Here is an 18,214-nt window from a genome sequence, read left to right as displayed (position 1 = left end):
AATTAACAAATAGGAACAGGAGTGACAAAACTAGGATCGACTGACATTGACTAGTTTGTCTGTTCTCTGTTTTCTCAGTATATCGTTGTTCTTGATCAATAAGGTCCAGAATTTAAATCATTATTAATTATTGTTTTCCAGACTCTGTTTCAGGTTAGGGCTGCACAGTGCAGTAGTGGTTAGCACTTTCGCCTTACAGCAAGAAGATCCCTGGTTCAAATCCCGGCCTGGGATCTTTCTGCATGGAGTTTGCATGTTCTCCCTGTGCATGCGTGGGTTTTCTCCGGGTACTCCGGCTTCCTCCCACAGTCCAAAAACATGCTGAGGTTAATTGGTTACTCTAAATTGTCCGTAGGTGTGAATGTGAGTGTGATTGTGTGTCTGTATATGTAGCCCTGTGACAGACTGGTGACCTGTCCAGGGTGTCCCCTGCCTTCACCAGAGTCAGCTGGGATAGACTCCAGCACCCCCCATGACCCTAGTGAGGATAAAGCGGTGTATAGAGAATGGATGGATGGATGTTTTAGGTTAATCTGTGGCTGTGGCAAGACACAACATGAGATGTGTCATTTTGTGTCCCGTTTGTGTTATGTATACATATATACACATATATATATATATGTATATATGTATGTATATGAAGTGTTGTTGCCTTAAAAGAGTAGGTGTTGCTGACACGTTTACACCCTTAGATGTACAGTAACTGCACTGTGACAGAGACGACATGCTGGTGGACTGCAGTACGTGTAAGAACATTAGATGTTTACTATGTTCCTGCTTTTTCCATCCATCCATTCTCCACACACCGCTTAATCCTCATTAGGATCGTGGGGGGCTGGAGTCTATCAGCTGGGATAGAAGGCAGAGGATCACCTGGACAGGTAACAGTCTGTCACAGGGCTACACATAGAGACAAACAATCACACTCACATTCACATTCAATTTCAAGTCATCAATCAACCTCAGCATATTTTTGGACTGTGGGAGGAAGCTGGAGAACCCGGAGAAAAAAACATGCAAACTCCATGCAGAAAGATCCCGGGAAAGTCGGGACACAAACCAGGGATCTTCTAGCTGCAAAGTGAAAGTGCTAACTGCTATTCCACTGTGCAGCCCTATTCCTGCTTTTTGCCTCAGAAATTGTTTTAACTTTGTGAACACCATTCAAGTGCTATTGCTGTACCCAAACATTGATTAAAGGGGAACAGTCAATAAAAGAGAGTATGTGTGATAAAGGAAACCTACTGTCACCAAGTGTTTGCTTCAAGCAAAGTTTCTCTCTAAGACAGAATAATTTCCTGATGATTTACTGTATGTTGTAATTTGTCTTTACATGAATAAAACTGAATTGAATTTCTGTAGGAGAAACCTGATTATTGGTCAACTCTAATCTGGTTTTTGTGAGCATGAAAGAAATCCAAGATCAAGATGACCCTGATGTGACAGTAAGGATCCGTTACTACGAGTAGCTCCCTGCATCCTCACATCTAAAACACCTCAGAGCAAAGTCACATCTGAATGGAAACAAAGAGAAGTCATTCATAGAATAAAAGTTTAAAAATATATATGTTTTATTCGTGACATCATTGATATTTTATATATGTGTTACACCTGCCAACAGGAGCAGCTACTTGAGAACAGGGTGTAAATCTGGATGATAAGTTCATCCCTCTGGCTCTCAGGTTGAAGAAATGTAACTATATTTGCACATTACTGTATCAGTCTTTGAAAGGGTCAGAGTTCTCCATCCACCACTGATCTGACCACTGATTGAAGCACATATACAGCCATTATCTGGTTCTGTTTTTTTTCAGTGGATGTAATTGTTGCTCTGTGACACTGAAGTTGAGTGCATCATCTTGTGTGAGTTACCTGGATGAGGGCCAGGTTCCCCATGATCATTTTCCACATGTCCTTGGCTGTGTCCATCTGCCCGATGTTGGCCTGCAGGACACATAGGAACACAGAACATATGAGAGCAAACAAATGCTGTTGACTGTTGGTCCCATCAGAACAATAGATATCAGTTCTCTGGACAAAGACACTCTCATCTGATCCCCCACCCTGCGGCCGACTCCACTTATCTCATCTCTCGTCTTGTGCGCACACACACACACACACACACACACACACACACACACACACACACACACACACACACACACACACACACACACACACACACACACACACACACACACACACACACACACACACACACACCGCTGGGCTGGAGTATCAAGTGGCTGTGGCTACAGTGGGCTACTGTGTGTCTACAGCAATGATCCTGATGCCCATCCAGTGAGAGGACAGAAACCACCAAGCTCCTCTTCCTTTGTGTCCTCTGCCATTTGCATAAACAGTGGGAGAGGAGAGCGTTGGACACATGAAGACTGCTGCTGAGAATATCTACTGTACGTAGGGAGAATTAGTTTATAAGGCACTCCATTGTCAAACTTTTAATTCACAGCCCAAGGTGGTCCATCAGGTCCTCTGTTAGTTCTCTTCTGGCATAAAAAAAACTAGTGATGCTGCTGGAAAGGGTTTGTACAGGAACTGGAAGTATTGATATTTTTAATGTAAACTAAAAATCCCTCTGTTTAACTTGGATATTATGTAAAGTCTTGTCTATTTACAGCTTTATGGTTCTATAACCCTTTTATTGCTCAGTTCATTTTTTAAAATCGGCATTGTTCTGCTTTGCCATTCTGGGTAGAGCTACAAAAACTATTTTTTATGTTTACTGTCCACAACCATGTCCTCATTTATTGATATATTATTCAATTAACCATTCTAAAGTATGTTTCAGTTAATCTATAAAGCTTAAATATGCATTCTTGCTATGCTTTACATGTCTATTGGTGAGTCACTTTCCCCTCCTGACCACCAGGTGCCCCAGTAACCAGCGGTGCTCTGACCATTTGGCTCAGTGGGATGAATTCCAGTGGATTGGTGGGCTGGTGGGAAGCTTTTACTGGCCCTGTCTGTCTCTTTACTGGCTCTCTCTGCGTGTGTCACAACCCAAAGCCCACAGAGCTGAATAAGAATGAAGAGCCACAGTGGGATGAGCTCAGTGACGAGGTGTTAATGTGTCGCTTCTCTTCCTGTCACATTTCACACAGTGTAGCACCGTCCTATATACCCGACAGCATGAGAAGTCTGACTGACACGGCCATGGTGTGTGCAGGTCTGTACCTCATTATAACTGCTTTCTCTGTTAGATGCCAGCTAAAACAACTCTGAGAGCAGTGCCATGTAGGCATGTGTAGCTGACAGTCATGCTGTCTCTCAGCAGGTCCAGACGACCACAAACACTGATAAGAAGGTTTAAGGCAGATAAGAGTAGCCAAACATCTGTACAGAACATGCAATGATAGGCATTTAGCTCCTTTCATACACAAATCTTATCTTCCATCAAAAAAATCAATCACTTCATTTAAGTTTCATGTATTAAATGCTGCGTTTTTTTGTTAGTTTTTTGTGATTCATTGACTATGGAGCAAATGTGATATTAAGGTCTTGAAGTGAACATATGGGAGTGGAGTGTATACTGTCCCATTTAATGCACATAAATTGAGGATAAAGTGCATTTTTGAAGCTGTCGCACTCTCCAAATGCAGTGTGAGCTTTACTGCTGTGTACTTTTTCAGGTCCAGTCAACCATCAAAAATCATGATTTTAATACAAATAATCAATGAAGCTCGACAACATGAGATGGGATAAAAGAGAGCTAAGAAAGCACCTTCGTTATTTTAATCATCTCAGTAACATTTCAGAAGACCATGAGGTTTCAAAAGAAAAAAAACACTAAGAGGGAAACATGGTCAGGTGAACTGAAGTCAGTGCAAGGGATTACACTGTTTTGTTCAGTAATAAGCGCATTAGGAAACTAGTGGTTTTAATCTGCTCATAATTAGCAGCAGTGGGGAGAGAAACGTGGTCCTGCTGGCAGCAGCAGAGAGCAAGCTTCAGACTCTGGCTTTCTAATGATGGATTTGAGAATCCTTTCGTGTTGAACTGAAAATTCTGCAGGCTGACAAACAGGACAAATGTAAATATGCTGACCCCTCAGGCAGCACAGCGGACAAAGGTAGGCTTCAGGTGATTAGCTGTATCAGACAGCTCCATGACACAGAACCATGTAGCAGGGCTCTGAGCCAGTCAGTTGTTTAACGACATGAATTCTCATTACTCTGAGTGGAACTTTCAACAAATACTGATTTCTGGTTCAGACAGTGTAGAAGGTCTGATAAAACATTACTGAATTATCTTCCCAATCTGACACTGATTCACAATCTGCACTCTGAATTTATGTGGGAAGAACACAGAGCATTAAACAAATCATTACAAAAACCTGTTAAAGGTTAAGCACAAATCTACATCCACATGAAATATTCAACTTTTCCAAACCGTTCTGCTTCACCTGACCTTCCAATGGGAAAAACAACACAACATGATATATTCAAGTCCATGTAAGTCTACAAAGTTTAGTACTGAGGGACACATATTTTATGTGATCTCTGTCTTTCAAACAACATTTGACTTTTCGCTTCTTGACCACAAGTTTTGTTGAATCAAAATAATTTAGAAATGGAGCTGTAGCTCGGAGCCAAATGGATTACCACACTACAAGAAAAGCCCTACATACAAGAAAAGTTTGTAAACGTGTCAGCTCGTTGCTTGCATTGCTAATCAGCTTCATCACCTTAGAAAGAAGGTGAGGATCGGTGCAATACTGAGCTAATTCTACTCTACCTTCATGACCATAGGGTTCTGTCAGGTCATTGACCCCTCAGGTTATACCAGGGACATTTGTTTCCTCAGACAGAGTGATTACAGCTGACAGATCAGTGAAACTACAAGAGACAAATGCTCGATTTCACTGTAGCATCTAATTCTACTGGACTCCCTGTTCCTTGGCCAAAGCAGCTTTTGACTGTATAATTTGTATTTGATTGTCAGTATGGATAACAAACAGGGAAGAGAGACCTACAAAGAACGCTTCCATCTAGTTGAATTAAACACAAATTCCTTCATGAACTCTGTGAGATTTGAAGTCAATAGTAATTTATTTTCCACCCTGTATTCTGTAAATCTATTCTTCACTCACTCTTTAAGTGGTTCATGTTTGAAGTCTTCAGATAAAGGTTGATAGTCAGTTCTGCTTTAAGTTCATCTTTAAACAGCAAACGAACCTCTGTGTTGATGTGAATAGGCTGGGCAGGGTCAGTGGACATGTGAATGGTGAGGAATGCTGCTATCACTTTGTTGGTAATCCACATCACCTGGACAACATGACCTCTAACCTGAAGTACAATCAACTCTAAACTCCCACTCTGGTCACTGATTAAGCCCCTAAAAAACTTTCTGCTGTGTATCAAGCTTACACACTTTAAGGTTTTACCTTGAAAACAAAACCTTCCTGCCTTAAAATGGCTTCGATGTAAACAACACTGTTGCTTCCTCTCAGTTCCTGCCTGCACGTCCACATTCTCCACTTATTACAGCCTGAGCACTCCAGCTCACCAACAACTCTGCTCAAAACGCTGCACAGCAGCAAGTTGTAATATTCGAGCAATTCAGCCGTACATGTTTGAATCTGAAAGTGATTCTGAAGAAAAATAAATGATAAAGAAAGCCCAAAACATGCACTGGACTGGTTCCTTAGGTTTGTTACATCTGAAAGCCTGATACACTGCAGCTTCAAGGTGAAAACACTAAGCCATGGTATTGGCTGCCTATTTCGCTAACGGCGTGTCTTCTAGCATAGAACAAATATACGAACATGCTAACAGACTTTCATCGGAAAGAGTCCTTCATGAGTCTAACCATGAGATAGACTGTATAACTTTAAAAGGGACAAAGCAGTACTTCAAGTGGACAGGAAGTGATAGAAATTGACAGTTCCACACACTCTTAGAGAAACACACACATGCTTCTTACCGCTGTGGAAAGTCTAGAGGCCAGCGTCATCTCCAAGTTGCCTTTGAGCCCCAGGAGCGCTGGAACCAGGATGAAGACCTCTGATACCTCTGTAAACACGGTCCAATGCTGCAAAGACAACCAGGTAATATCAGCACACAACATAGTAAATACACTGCATACATGTTCACAGACACATTTAAATAGGTAGAATCTAGCTGTAGATGGGCGTAGAATGTTTCTGTGTTTTTCCTTGTTTTATAATTCTGGTTGAGTGATGGAAACAAATCTGTAAGACGTGAATCTATGGACCTTTCACACTGTCAGCTCTTCTTTATGAACATCAAGGTCAGTGGGGCTTAATGCTGAAATGACTTCTCACCGTCCTCTTTCAGGAAGAAGAATTTTAATGACTAAAATCTAACTATTAATATCAAAATCTATACTGCATGGTATTCCTGAATAAATGCATTGCTAGTATTGCTTCTTCTTAGCTTCCACACAGCTGCTTCCTAGAAAGAAGCTGTGTTGAAGCAATTCAAAGTACTGAAAGCTGCTGTTAGAGGAACGTTTCTCCATCCAGTTGGAGGTGGAACAACAGTAAGAGCATCATCTTGCTACAGTGCCAATAAAAATGATTAACCCTATGGAAGTTTTCCCTTTTCATTGGTTTTCAACATTCAATACTGAATACAATTAGACATTTACAAAAAAGGCTCTTTAACCCCTTGACAGCTTCATTTATTTACAATTACTGTGATCCCTCGTTTATTGCGGGGGTTACGTTCCAGACCCCCCCACCCCCCACCCCCCCACCCTGCCGTGGTAGACGAAAATCTGACCTTATTTATTTTGTTATTTATATATATTTCAAGGCTGTATAAACCCTCTCCACACTCTTATGAACCTTTCTCACACTCTTATAAACCCCTCCTATGCTCTTAAACACTTTCTATACTCTTTAACAACATATAAATTCTATATGGGTACTCAGTCAATACACAACTTAAATCTTAAATGATGAAGATCATTGCAGGCCAAGCATGCTACTTTAAGTAGGTAGGTTGCAGTGTGTGTGTGTGATCAGGTGGTGGCTGTTGTTGTGGGGTCCTAATGTCCCCACAACTGTAGGAAAAGTTGTGTGTGTGTGTGTGTGTGTGTGTGTGTGTGTGTGTGTGTGTGTGTGTGTGTGTGTGTGTGTGTGTGTGTGTGTGTGTGTGTGTGTGAGACGCTGAATCTGAAGCAGGGCGGTGTGTTCGGTGCAGCAGCAGTCATAGAACAGAGCAGTGTGTCCTGTAGAAGCTGTTTATATGCCACTGTGCTGCAGAGTTCTAATGAAGTGCTGCGTTCTCCACTGCAGAGTTGGTTTAGACTCTTTATACAACTTGTTACCAACAACGAGCCACGCTAAGCTAAGTGAGCTAGCATTTACCCGAGGCTGCCCAACTACAATTCGGAAGCCAACGAAACCGGGCCGGTAGCAACATGATGAATGATGATGAATTAGTTGTACAGTACTGATGAAGATGAGATGAATGTACTGCTCAGCAAGAATGGACAAAGCGAGAAGCAGAACTCTGCTGTACACGGGAGACAGAGGAGATTGATGCTAGGGAAGCTATGCATAGGTCATTTTATCTCAATGGACTGACCAGGTTAAATAAAGGCTAAATAAATAAATAACAATAAACAAATAAATAAATGCATTTGATTTCAATTTAATATTCTTTCAATGTGTTTTAATTAATATTAAGACATATTTTAAATATTATTAAGCTAGAAAATGCTTATTTAAAACGATAAATGTTTACAAATACATATAGATACTGCAGAATCCCATGATACCAAACACAATTTAAAAATCTGCGATACAGTGAGGGCACAAAAAGTGAACCGCGATATAGGGAGGGACCACTGTGTATTAAAAAAAATGTGCTTTTGCTTTCCAGCTGATGCTAAATTAAGTGGAGACTGTTAATTTGTTGATTATACAAAGAACTGATATATGATAATAACAACAGATACACACGTGGACAAAATTGTTGGTACCCCTCAGTTAAAGAAGGAAAAACCCACAATTCTCACTGAAATCACTTGAAACTCACAAAAGTAACAATAAATAAAAATTTATTGAAAATTAAATAATCAAAATCAGCCATCACTTTTGAATTGTTGATTAACATAATTATTTAAAAAAACAAACTAATGAAATAGGGCTGGACAAAAATGATGGTACCCATAACTTAATATTTTGTTGCACAACCTTTTGAGGCAATCACTGCAATTAAACGATTTCTGTATTTGTCAATGAGCGTTCTGCAGCTGTCAACAGGTATTTTGGCCCACTCCTCATGAGCAAACAGCTCCAGTTGTCTCAGGTTTGATGGGTGTCTTCTCCAAATGGCATGTTTCAGCTCCTTCCACATATGTTCAATGGGATTCAGATCTGGGCTCATAGAAGGCCACTTTAGAATAGTCCAACGCTTTTCTCTCAGCCATTCTTGGGTGTTTTTGGCTGTGTGTTTTGGATCGTTGTCCTGTTGGAAGACCCATGACCTGCGACTGAGACCAAGCTTTCTCACACTAGGCAGCACATTTCTCTCCAGAATGCCTTGATAGTCTTCAGATTTCATCGTACCTTGCACACTTTCAAGACACCCTGTGCCAGATGCAGCAAAGCAGCCCCAAAACATTACTGAGCCTCCTCCATGTTTCACCGTAGGGACAGTGTTCTTTTCTTCGTATGCTTGGTTTTTGAGTCTATGAACATAGAGTTGATGTGCCTTACCAAAAAGCTCCAGTTTGGTCTCATCTGTCCAAAGGACATTCTCCCAGAAGCTTTGTGGCTTGTCAACATGCATTTTTGCAAATTCCAGTCTGGCTTTTTTATGAGTTTTTTTCAGCAGTGGTGTCCTCCTTGGTCGTCTCCCATGAAGTCCACTTTGGCTCAAACAACGACGAATGGTGCGATCTGACACTGATGTACCTTGGCCTTGGAGTTCACCTTTAATTTCTTTGGAGGTTGCTCTGGGCTCTTTGGATACAATTCCAACGATCCGTCTCTTCAATTTGTCATCAATTTTCCTCTTGCGGCCACGTCCAGGGAGGTTGGCTACTGTCCCGTGGGTCTTGAACTTCTGAATAATATGAGCCACTGTTGTCACAGGAACTTCAAGCTGTTTAGAGATGGTCTTATAGCCTTTACCTTTAAGATGTTTGTCTATCATTTTTTTTCGGATGTCCTGGGACAATTCTCTCCTTCGCTTTCTGTTGTCCATGTTCAGTGTGGTACACACCTTTTCACCAAACAGCAGGGTGACTACTTGTCTCCCTTTAAATAGGCAGACTGACTGATTATGAGTTTGGAAACACCTGTGATGTCAATTAAATGACACACCTGAGTTAATCATGTCACTCTGGTCAAATAGTTTTCAATCTTTTATAGAGGTACCATCATTTTTGTCCAGGCCTGTTTCATTAGTTTGTTTTTTTAAATAATTATGTCAATCAACAATTCAAAAGTAATGGCTGTTTTTGATTATTTAATTTTCAATACATTTTTATTTATTGTTACTTTTGTGAGTTTCAAGTGATTTCAGTGAGAATTGTGGGTTTTTCCTTCTTTAACTGAGGGGTACCAACAATTTTGTCCACGTGTGTATATAATAGTTCAGGTCCCACTCCACCCGGTCCAACCAGAAACCAGTGCTGTAAAAGATTCCTGTCACTGAACATGCACAAACCGGCATTGGGACGATGGATACGTTATCTGCAGTCTGAATGAAAGTGGTATGATGGGACTATGGGATGATCGGCATCAAGGGCTTAATGTGAATTTCCCCTTCCAATCAGTACTAGATGCACTTTTAGCATTAAATACAGCACTGAGTCCATGATAATAGGGCTCAATCAGCTTTGCACATCTGGACACTGTAGTTTTACCACATTCTTCTTCGCTGAACTGTCAGATCACACAGGGAGCCCAGCCTTTGTCAAGTCCAGCCACACATTCTGAATTGAACATTCCCCCAGTTGTCTTTAAAGCATTTCCATGTAGCTATGGCAGTGTGCTTCAGATCACTGTCTTGCTCGAAAACTGACCTTCTTCTAAGCTCTCAGCAGCTACATTTTGCTGTATGCTTCACTCCACAGTCAGCCAGGGGCTATGCCAGCTTCGTCTACGGGACAGCGTGGGAAGGTGAGAGCTTGCTTGGGAAGATCACAAAGCATGTGTCGCAAGAGAACGTGCCTGCATGTCTCCAGTAGATGGTCTTAAATGAAGTTTACAGCTGGTGTTTCTAGGCCTAACCCTTGATAACCTTCTCCCTGGCTGCTGGCCAGTACTTTAATGGTGGGTTTCCTCTGACTCCCTGGGCTTGTCACTGTGCTAAATTACTGCCTCCATTAGACACCATGCAGTGGCAGCAGGTTTGCAGTCTACTGTGGCCAAATGCAAAGCTATCGGTGAGGCTAAGGCCATTGATCTATCTCAGTAAAAGTGCTTATCTTCGGAACCACTCCCAGTTACAGTCCAGTCTGCCCGGAGCTAAATCAATATGCAAAGAGACCGACACGAAAAAGAAGACAGAGTGGGGAAAATAGACAAGGAGAGGAAGATAGAGGAGTGAGTGACAGTGAGGCTACGTTCTAACAATGCTGGCCTGCATTTCTCCCTCTAGCCTTTGTGTTTCTCTGGGTTTCTCAGATATATAATAATGACTGTCTATACTTCAGTATGTGTAGTATCAGTAGGTGTGGCAGCGACTCTCTGGTGTGGGTTAAACTGCTTTTGTCTGTTCCCTTCGCTGTCATCAGGCCAAGCAGAGCTCCCTTCCAGCAGCCCTTTAGCTTGGCTCGCTGCCCTCTGCCAGCCCAGCAGCCTTGTGAGCACCTCTGTGAGCACTCCTCTCTTCTTTCACAGCCGCATGTTTTCAAGCGTTCTCTCTCTCTCCACTTCTTTTTCACTCCCCTATCTTCCTTTTTGCCTTCCCTGTGGTGATATATGTTGTTGTCTCCGTGGAACGCTGGCTCTGAGCCAAACAAGCCCTCCCTCCTCATGGCCACTTCTAGGAACTCCACTGGACAACTCCAGTACCTCTGTGTACAGACCTATAGGAGCTCTGGTATGCAAGCCTCACAAGGGTCAGGTTGCCCAGTTAAGTAACATGGCCCCATTTTATTTGTGATCACTGTACGTGCTGTACTGAGTGGGATGCTGAACCTGAATGGCTCGCAACGTCAACGCAGCTCCAGCAGCGTCTTAGAAACTACACCAGAGGCCTTCAGTTCATGGGGTACCGTTTCATTATTTGGCTTCACTAAAGAACTGCAGTTAGGTTGTTAACCAAGGGTTTCTGAACCTGGCTATGAGCACACTTGGCAACAGATCAATCGCAAACTTTGACGGTTTTACAAATGAAGACCAAACTGCAACATCAGAGAAACACAAAGTAACACAGCTGCAGCAGCCAACACAGTTTATTTATCATCACGCATCACAAGATTCAAAAACAGAACTACAGATGTAGCACCTCTATGCTACTCACAAAACAGACAGATTAGCTAACATCAAAATAATCAAGTAATAAAAATAAGATGACTTTAACAGTGATATGGAGGAAGACTTTAGTCATCTTTGCCTTTTTCTTTCAGCTGCAACACTGGCAGAGATAAATGGAAGTAAGTAAAGAACAACCATAAAAATATCATTTAAACTGATGACTACACTTACTGCAGGACTTGATATGTGCTGATCTGTTATCTGGAACACAACCTACCCTGGAAAGAAGTGAATCATCTTACTGCTGAAAACTGAGATCTACCTCACTAACTGACGTCACCTGAGGAACTCCAATCTGTTTTGTTAGTACAGATCTGAGCTGGTGTGTCTGTTTCATTTTCCTTCAGCTACTCCATGCGTGCTACAGTCAGGGTCCACATGCCATGCAGGGCAAATTAACATTTAGGGGTGCACTGAAGTCAAAGACGAATGTCAGCAATCCAACAAAACCTTACTGCCCTGAAACAGATGATCAAAGAGTGGCTGCTCTCAGTAACTGTTTGCCGTAGGGGGGATAAGGATGTAAGAAGAAGCGTAAGCTCTGGACTGTTTGTGTCCTGGGACTAAATGAACACTGACTGAGGGCAAACTTTGAACTGTCTGATGAGAGGGAGAGCAAATAAGGAACATGGGCTTTTCAAAGGTTCCTGAGGATCTTTGGTACAGTGAAAGATTAGCCAGAATTCATGGCAACTTAAAAGCACTCTAACCTTCTAATCCTTTCCGTCTCTATCACCAAGAAGCCACCTGGGATAGAGCTGTGAGCTGATACGCTGTTAATGATTGTCAGAACACAACATCTTTGGCAGATATAGTCAATTAAACCAATATGAACAGGTCTGAAATTTAAAAAAAATACAGCTTGGGTTTTTAAATGATGCATTTACATTTATGGTGGTCTTATTGGTAATAATCCCAGAAGAAATAAAGTACAATTGTGTACATCTGAGCTGAAGTGGTCAACTTTGTCCATTACAGCCAGAAGGACAGTGGTTGGAAAATGGATTCAGTTTGAGAGAATTCAGTCCATGCTCTGGTTTTAAAGTGGCTCCTGTGTGAAAATGAGTGGATGTGGTTGGACTAAAATGGTGTCTGGTGGGCAGCTTGACAAATGCTAAACCTCTGTGTTGACCATGTTTTCCTGTTTACTTGTGCCTGTATTTTGGACTGCTTGTTTTTAAAAGTGTGTCCTACTTCTTTGCTTTATTTTTGGTCTTTAAGACTTCACAGCTGGTGTGACAGACAGCTAGACTTTGAGGCTGACATGCACGCACAGATGATGATGATAATACGTGGTACAAACATGTGCTGTGCTGCTGACGGGACGATAGATGGCAAAACCTGAAAAATGTTGACACCATATGGCCGTTCACTGTGGTATTCCCAAGAAAACTAACACTACATGACCTTTAGAAGTCACACTAAACCTGAAGTCCAACTAAGCCGGTCACCATCACAAGCCTGAATTTGTGGCCCTGGCAGAGAGAGACAGTTTCAGGTCATTCTGCTGCCAAGTCACTAAACACAACTATGCAGACGTCTTACTCCTCTATACCAGCCTGGACAGTCCTTTCTGGGCCAATTTCATGTGGGACTGAGGCCAGAAGCTCTTTGTGTGAGCTGTAGGTGCTCAAAAACACCAGTGGTACAAAATTTATATTTCAAAGAAGCCTCATAAAAAGTGAGAGAAAAACATGTTATAAACCAGTCCAAGCCACAACTTCTAAACTCAGACGGAGCAGCACATTAACTACACACTCTAGCACACCACTTAAAGCAGAGGAAGTAGAACCAGAGACAGAGAGAGAGAGACAGAGAGATACTAAATGAGAGGTAGGCGATCACCTCTCTGCAAGGACAGCGGGGATTAGCTGAGTTAGCATTTCACAGAGCACAGAGGGGGAATTAGGCTGCGGTACAACCTGCTAGATGCTCAACCAAATTCACTAGAACAGTTACTTCAGAAAGCCGTTATCTGCATCTTTAGTCGTTTCCTGCATATTTGCTCACACGCTACACACCTACATTCTATATACGCGTCATCTTCCTGTCTTTCCCTTAGAGGCCTACAAGAACGCTGCACTGAGTGTTGTAGAAGTGAAACTGAAGCAGCATGGCACTAAGTTGAAGCAGTGCAAAAACTTTTTTAAGCCTAAATCTCTGCATTCCTGGTGTAAAGATGATACCTAACCAGTAATGGACGCCTCGATTCAGACTGTATTTTGGTTTTACTCTGACTCTAGCTCTGCTGTAGTGTGCTGCCATTTCAGGTGTTCAAAGTAAATAAACTTGTTCCTCTGCCTCTCCCCCTCGCCTCTGTGCTGAAAGTCTGAGCTCCACCATGATGCCATCAGTATGCATGTATGCAGTGAGCCTGGACTGGCAGCCTGACACCTCCAGCTCTATCTCCACTACAAGTTGACTTTAAAGAAATATATGTGCTGTCAGGATGACATTTATACAACACTAACTTAGATCTGCTCACAGCAAGACAGCAAGTACAGGAGGTCAACAGAAAAAAAGAAGAAATAGCAAGAATTTCACTGAACTGACATTCACTGAGTTGATCTTTCAGGCCTCTGACACACACAGCACTACAACAAGCACCTGGTGTTCTTGTTTCTGTTGTATGAAGGCATGTCAGATTTCACACAGAATGATGTGAACGGCCATTAGCAGATACACTGTGTACCAGCGTGTGCCAGGCCTGGGGACAGGCATGCAGACCGTAGAGGAGGAAAAGGTTATGTAAATACCCCCAAAGTGTGTGACAACTGCCCCATCCACCCATCCACCCGATAGGCCAGCAGCACAATGGCTAAAACATGCCAAGGCAACGAGGCCTCCCTAAACCGGTCCACTAAAATGCTCGCTGTGCCCATAGTGTAACACATGGTCTTCTAGGAGCTGCAGCTCTGCCTGGAGGCATGACTGTAAAACAAAACTGCTGCTGCTGCTTTTCCACGGCAGGTGGACTGTAAGAGGGATGTGTAACTAATTGTCTGATTATCTCGATTTGGGTTTCTATGTGAAAATAGTCTACACATAAAGAGGAGATTTTTGTTTTTACTCAAAACATATAACTTCCAGTTTGCATTTTGAACAACAGCAGAGCCTAAAGAGACGCTTTGTGCTTTCACTGTGTCTGAGAAACGTTAGGATGACTTACCTGAACGATGTCTAGCACCATTCCCGCTGCCACTGTCCCAAACCCGGCCAGCAGGAAGGGAAAGACCACCTGTAGGCCGATGGAAAAAGAGGTCTCCTTGAGCGGCGCCGGGGGTTCGGGGCTCTGATCATGGCTGGTGTCATCGCTCTCGTTGCTCTGGCTCGCATTCTCCAGGAGAGCATCCTCTTCCCGCTGACCCTTCGCGTTAGCCCGACAGTCTATTGCCACGACAATCTCAGACCTCTCCTCATCCTCCCCATTCTCACCGGCCCTCTCTGTGAAAGACGTGACCTCAGTGAGTTCGAACTCTCCCCCAGACCCTGGGCTGACTTCCTCTGGTCCCTTAGTGAGGATCACCGGGTGGACGGTGCAGTTAGAGTTGAGGAAGGCCGGGGTCAGAGGGCCTCCCTCCTTCTTTATCTCAATGTTCCCGGATGACATGTCAATGTCGGGGAGTTTGTCTTGTTCTTTCGACCAAAGTACCATGCGGAAGCCTTAGGAAGACAGCAGACTTGAAAAGAAAAGGTCAGTGTTTCTTGGCCTAATGGTTGTGGGGATGTCACAATGAAACTGGCCACTTGATCTGGTTTTGAACCTGATCGGTCCAATTGATTTATCCCATTAAAGAGGCTGACAGGGAGTGGAGGTCGTGATTAAAGACCGGGACAAAACTGCTCTAGAGGAAACAGTCAGCAAGACACATGCAGCTGTGTGTCTGCAGAGCCCGTGTTCTTGTCGGTGCTTCGGGAGCAGAACCAGTATGTTCTCCATTCACTGCAAGGTGCTCAGGGTGGGCCAGCAAAAAACAGAAGGCATGCTGGTTCAAAACAGAAGGGAAAGGAAAAACGTGGGCTGAGGGATTCTCCACAGAAATCCCCTACAGTCACTGGTAAACAGTCCTGTAAAGTTCAATACGAGCTGATGAATCATACAATCAGAGCTGTGCAGTGGCCAGATATCAGCAGGGATCGGTCATGCTCTCAGTCCTCTGACCACCGAGGACTGGTTGGTTCAAGGGGCAGGGAATGTCTCACCTTACACCACGTGGCAGCTGGGAGGTTCTTAAAGGAGATATTTAAAGATCCACACTATCAGGATTGAATTACCAGCTATGGAAACGTATCTGTCCGACCAGACTGGACCTGGAAAAGAACAAATCCATTAATTATTTCTTATCATTTGTCATCTTAAATGCCTTCAATGAAAACATGTTCCAGCAACATTCAGGGTGTATTTCTACAGATCAGCAGCCAGAAGGTCAACACCACACATAAAAACCCAGACTCCTCTTTAAATGTACTTTTATCAAGGATTGTTAAACAATACATGTCTAAAAACAGACATTTTAAATTAGCTTATTCCAGCATAATACAAAAGCCAAGGAAAGTGCAGACAAATATGAAAAGAATATCTCAATAATATTACAACTAATCAAAGGAAATTAAAAATAATTGATGAAGAAGGGCAGAAACTCACTGTCCAGAAGGCTCCTAACTTCACTTTGAGGACCACAAACGTCCTTTAATGGGCTATTACACTGGTGAGCAGTTAGAACATGCCTGAAGCTCAGCAGCTCTTCAGCTTCCACTGACGTTGGGTACCATTGAGGAGAGACCAACAGTGAGTTTTAAAAAGCTTCATCCTGCGCCAAATTTCCTCCCGGCGGCTAAAAATATTCCGACAGAGGTACCGGGAACATCCTCTGAAGGCGGAGTGTTAAACTGCTGTCAAGCCCCAGCACTGAAGAATGTACTGTTCCTGTCAGGTCCTTCTAAATAAACACTACAACCTTATCTGAACATAGATTAGTCAGCTACTAGAGGAAAACTTCAGCTCAACAGCAAATAAAGAGGGTTTATTTTTCAAAAACTAAATAACATTAAAAACAAACACAACAAAGGTTTTCTTACCCTTCTTATCAGAGGTCCATTTTCTGTCAACTACTAACCACAGTGTGTCCTCATGTCTAATACGTGCACATTTGAGCTGCGCTGGAACAACACATCAGCCTCCAACAGTGGAACTACAGCTGTCTGATTCCTGCTCTTCTTCATAAACACACATTTAAAAGAATCTCATTCCCATTTGCCACTCCTCGTTTGCACTCCCCAAGTCATTAAAAACAAACCAACTCTTCAAAAAACAGTCACAATACTACTAATACTACTATTAATAATATATCTTTGACATCACAACAAAGTTTAGTGATGGAGGTGATGTTCAGACATAACAACAGGTCATCATGCTCAACAACTATCCTACATGATCAATAAATAATCCCCAAGTATAGAAATACATTTATTTATGTATTTGTTTGTTTTCTTGTCTTCATTTAACCAGGAAGTCCCATTGAGTTTAGAAATCTCTTCTAAAAGGACACCTGGTAGCAGCCATGTGGAATTAAATGTTCTGTTTTCCTATTTAGTTTTTTATTTTGAAGGCCAGTCTATTTGCTTCCGCCCGTATTGCTGCCGGCTTCATGCAGCATTTCTCCGGCTGCATGTGTCGGCATCCGCATAAAGACTGGCTTTCCCCGCTGGAACAATCCTCTGTTTAGTAGTCAGGACCAACACCACCCGAACCCAACATGGCAAAGGCGTAAATTAGTGCTCCCCTGGTCAGGACTGAATAGACAAGCCCTCTTATTCTGTTCTACAGCTCATTTAAACAAGGGCAAAGGGCTTTCTGCTGGGCTGCAGCCCATGTCACTGCCACGAGTATTTCACTTCCAAAAATCCACGTCTCAGACCTACACCTGTCATTTCTCCACCTCCTCACACACCAACATCTACAGCAGGAGCTGGACTTCTGCTCTCCGTGTCTCCAAGTGACACATTTGGTCAGACAAAGTTTTTTTTCATGAATTCCAGCTTCAGATAGTCCGATATAAAGCTCGTGGTTTAGTTACCTTCCAGTGTCTGAGTCCAGAAGAGGTGATGTCGGTCCGAGCCCGGCTGGATGATCTCCTCCTGCTGGGAACGCGCTCAGGCTGAGGCGTTGACGCCGGTGCGCACGGCTTATGTACGGTGGGGCCGTGCACAGCTGCCTAATGGTAAATAGTGGTTAATGTTAAACCCTCCCTCCCGCGCGGTGCACGCTGCGTCCCAGTCTCACCCGACGCCGTTACATCGCACCCGTTCAGTGGCCCCCGCCGCCCGGTTGCCTTCATGCGCATCTAGAACCCAGCCGTCCGGTGCAGGGGCCAGGAAGCCACAAGGCGGACCCTTCCTCCCTCCCTCCACCCACCCACCCCGCCACCCTCAAACCCTCTCCTCTCCATTGCGCACTAGCTCGCCCCCTCCTTCCACCCTCATGTGGACAAATGTGTGCCCGTGCGGTGCCAGTCTCCTCCACAAGCCTACTAATTTACTAGCAGGGGGCAGAGACGGAAGTTTTAATTTAACAATGGGTCTAGATTCCTGAATGAATGGGTACGCACGCATATGAGTATAGTCTAACTGAGGCTTAGTCACTGATCCACCAGCATGCAGCATAAATAAATACAAGCCTTACATAAGGGAAAGTTTGGGAAGAACAGCACCGTGAGCCAGGAGTAGAATGGG

At 43.2% G+C, this 18,214-nt stretch overlaps 1 protein-coding gene across 2 annotated transcripts in view; it reads right to left on the bottom strand.

The window, feature by feature from the left end:
• Positions 1-17,870, bottom strand: part of slc41a1 (solute carrier family 41 member 1) — a 28,703-nt gene extending 10,833 nt beyond the window's left edge. The window contains exons 1-4 of one of the 2 annotated variants that reach the window (XM_022220741.2): positions 17,560-17,870; positions 14,652-15,793; positions 5,944-6,051; positions 1,873-1,944 (exon numbers count right to left, since the gene is read on the bottom strand). In XM_022220741.2, the coding sequence (XP_022076433.1) occupies positions 1,873-1,944; positions 5,944-6,051; positions 14,652-15,137 (666 nt within the window). In that variant the 5' untranslated portion in view covers positions 15,138-15,793; positions 17,560-17,870. Of the gene's footprint in view, positions 1-1,872; positions 1,945-5,943; positions 6,052-14,651; positions 15,794-16,127; positions 16,333-17,559 lie in introns of those variants that run through there. The other variant, XM_022220742.2, reaches the window with a different exon arrangement.
• Positions 17,871-18,214: the final 344 nt, after the last annotated feature.

This window comes from Acanthochromis polyacanthus, chromosome 5 (assembly GCF_021347895.1).
Source record: "Acanthochromis polyacanthus isolate Apoly-LR-REF ecotype Palm Island chromosome 5, KAUST_Apoly_ChrSc, whole genome shotgun sequence".
NCBI lineage: Eukaryota > Metazoa > Chordata > Actinopteri > Pomacentridae > Acanthochromis > Acanthochromis polyacanthus.
The sequence above is the reverse complement of the archived record's forward strand: the minus strand, read 5'-3'. Positions and strand labels throughout refer to the sequence as shown.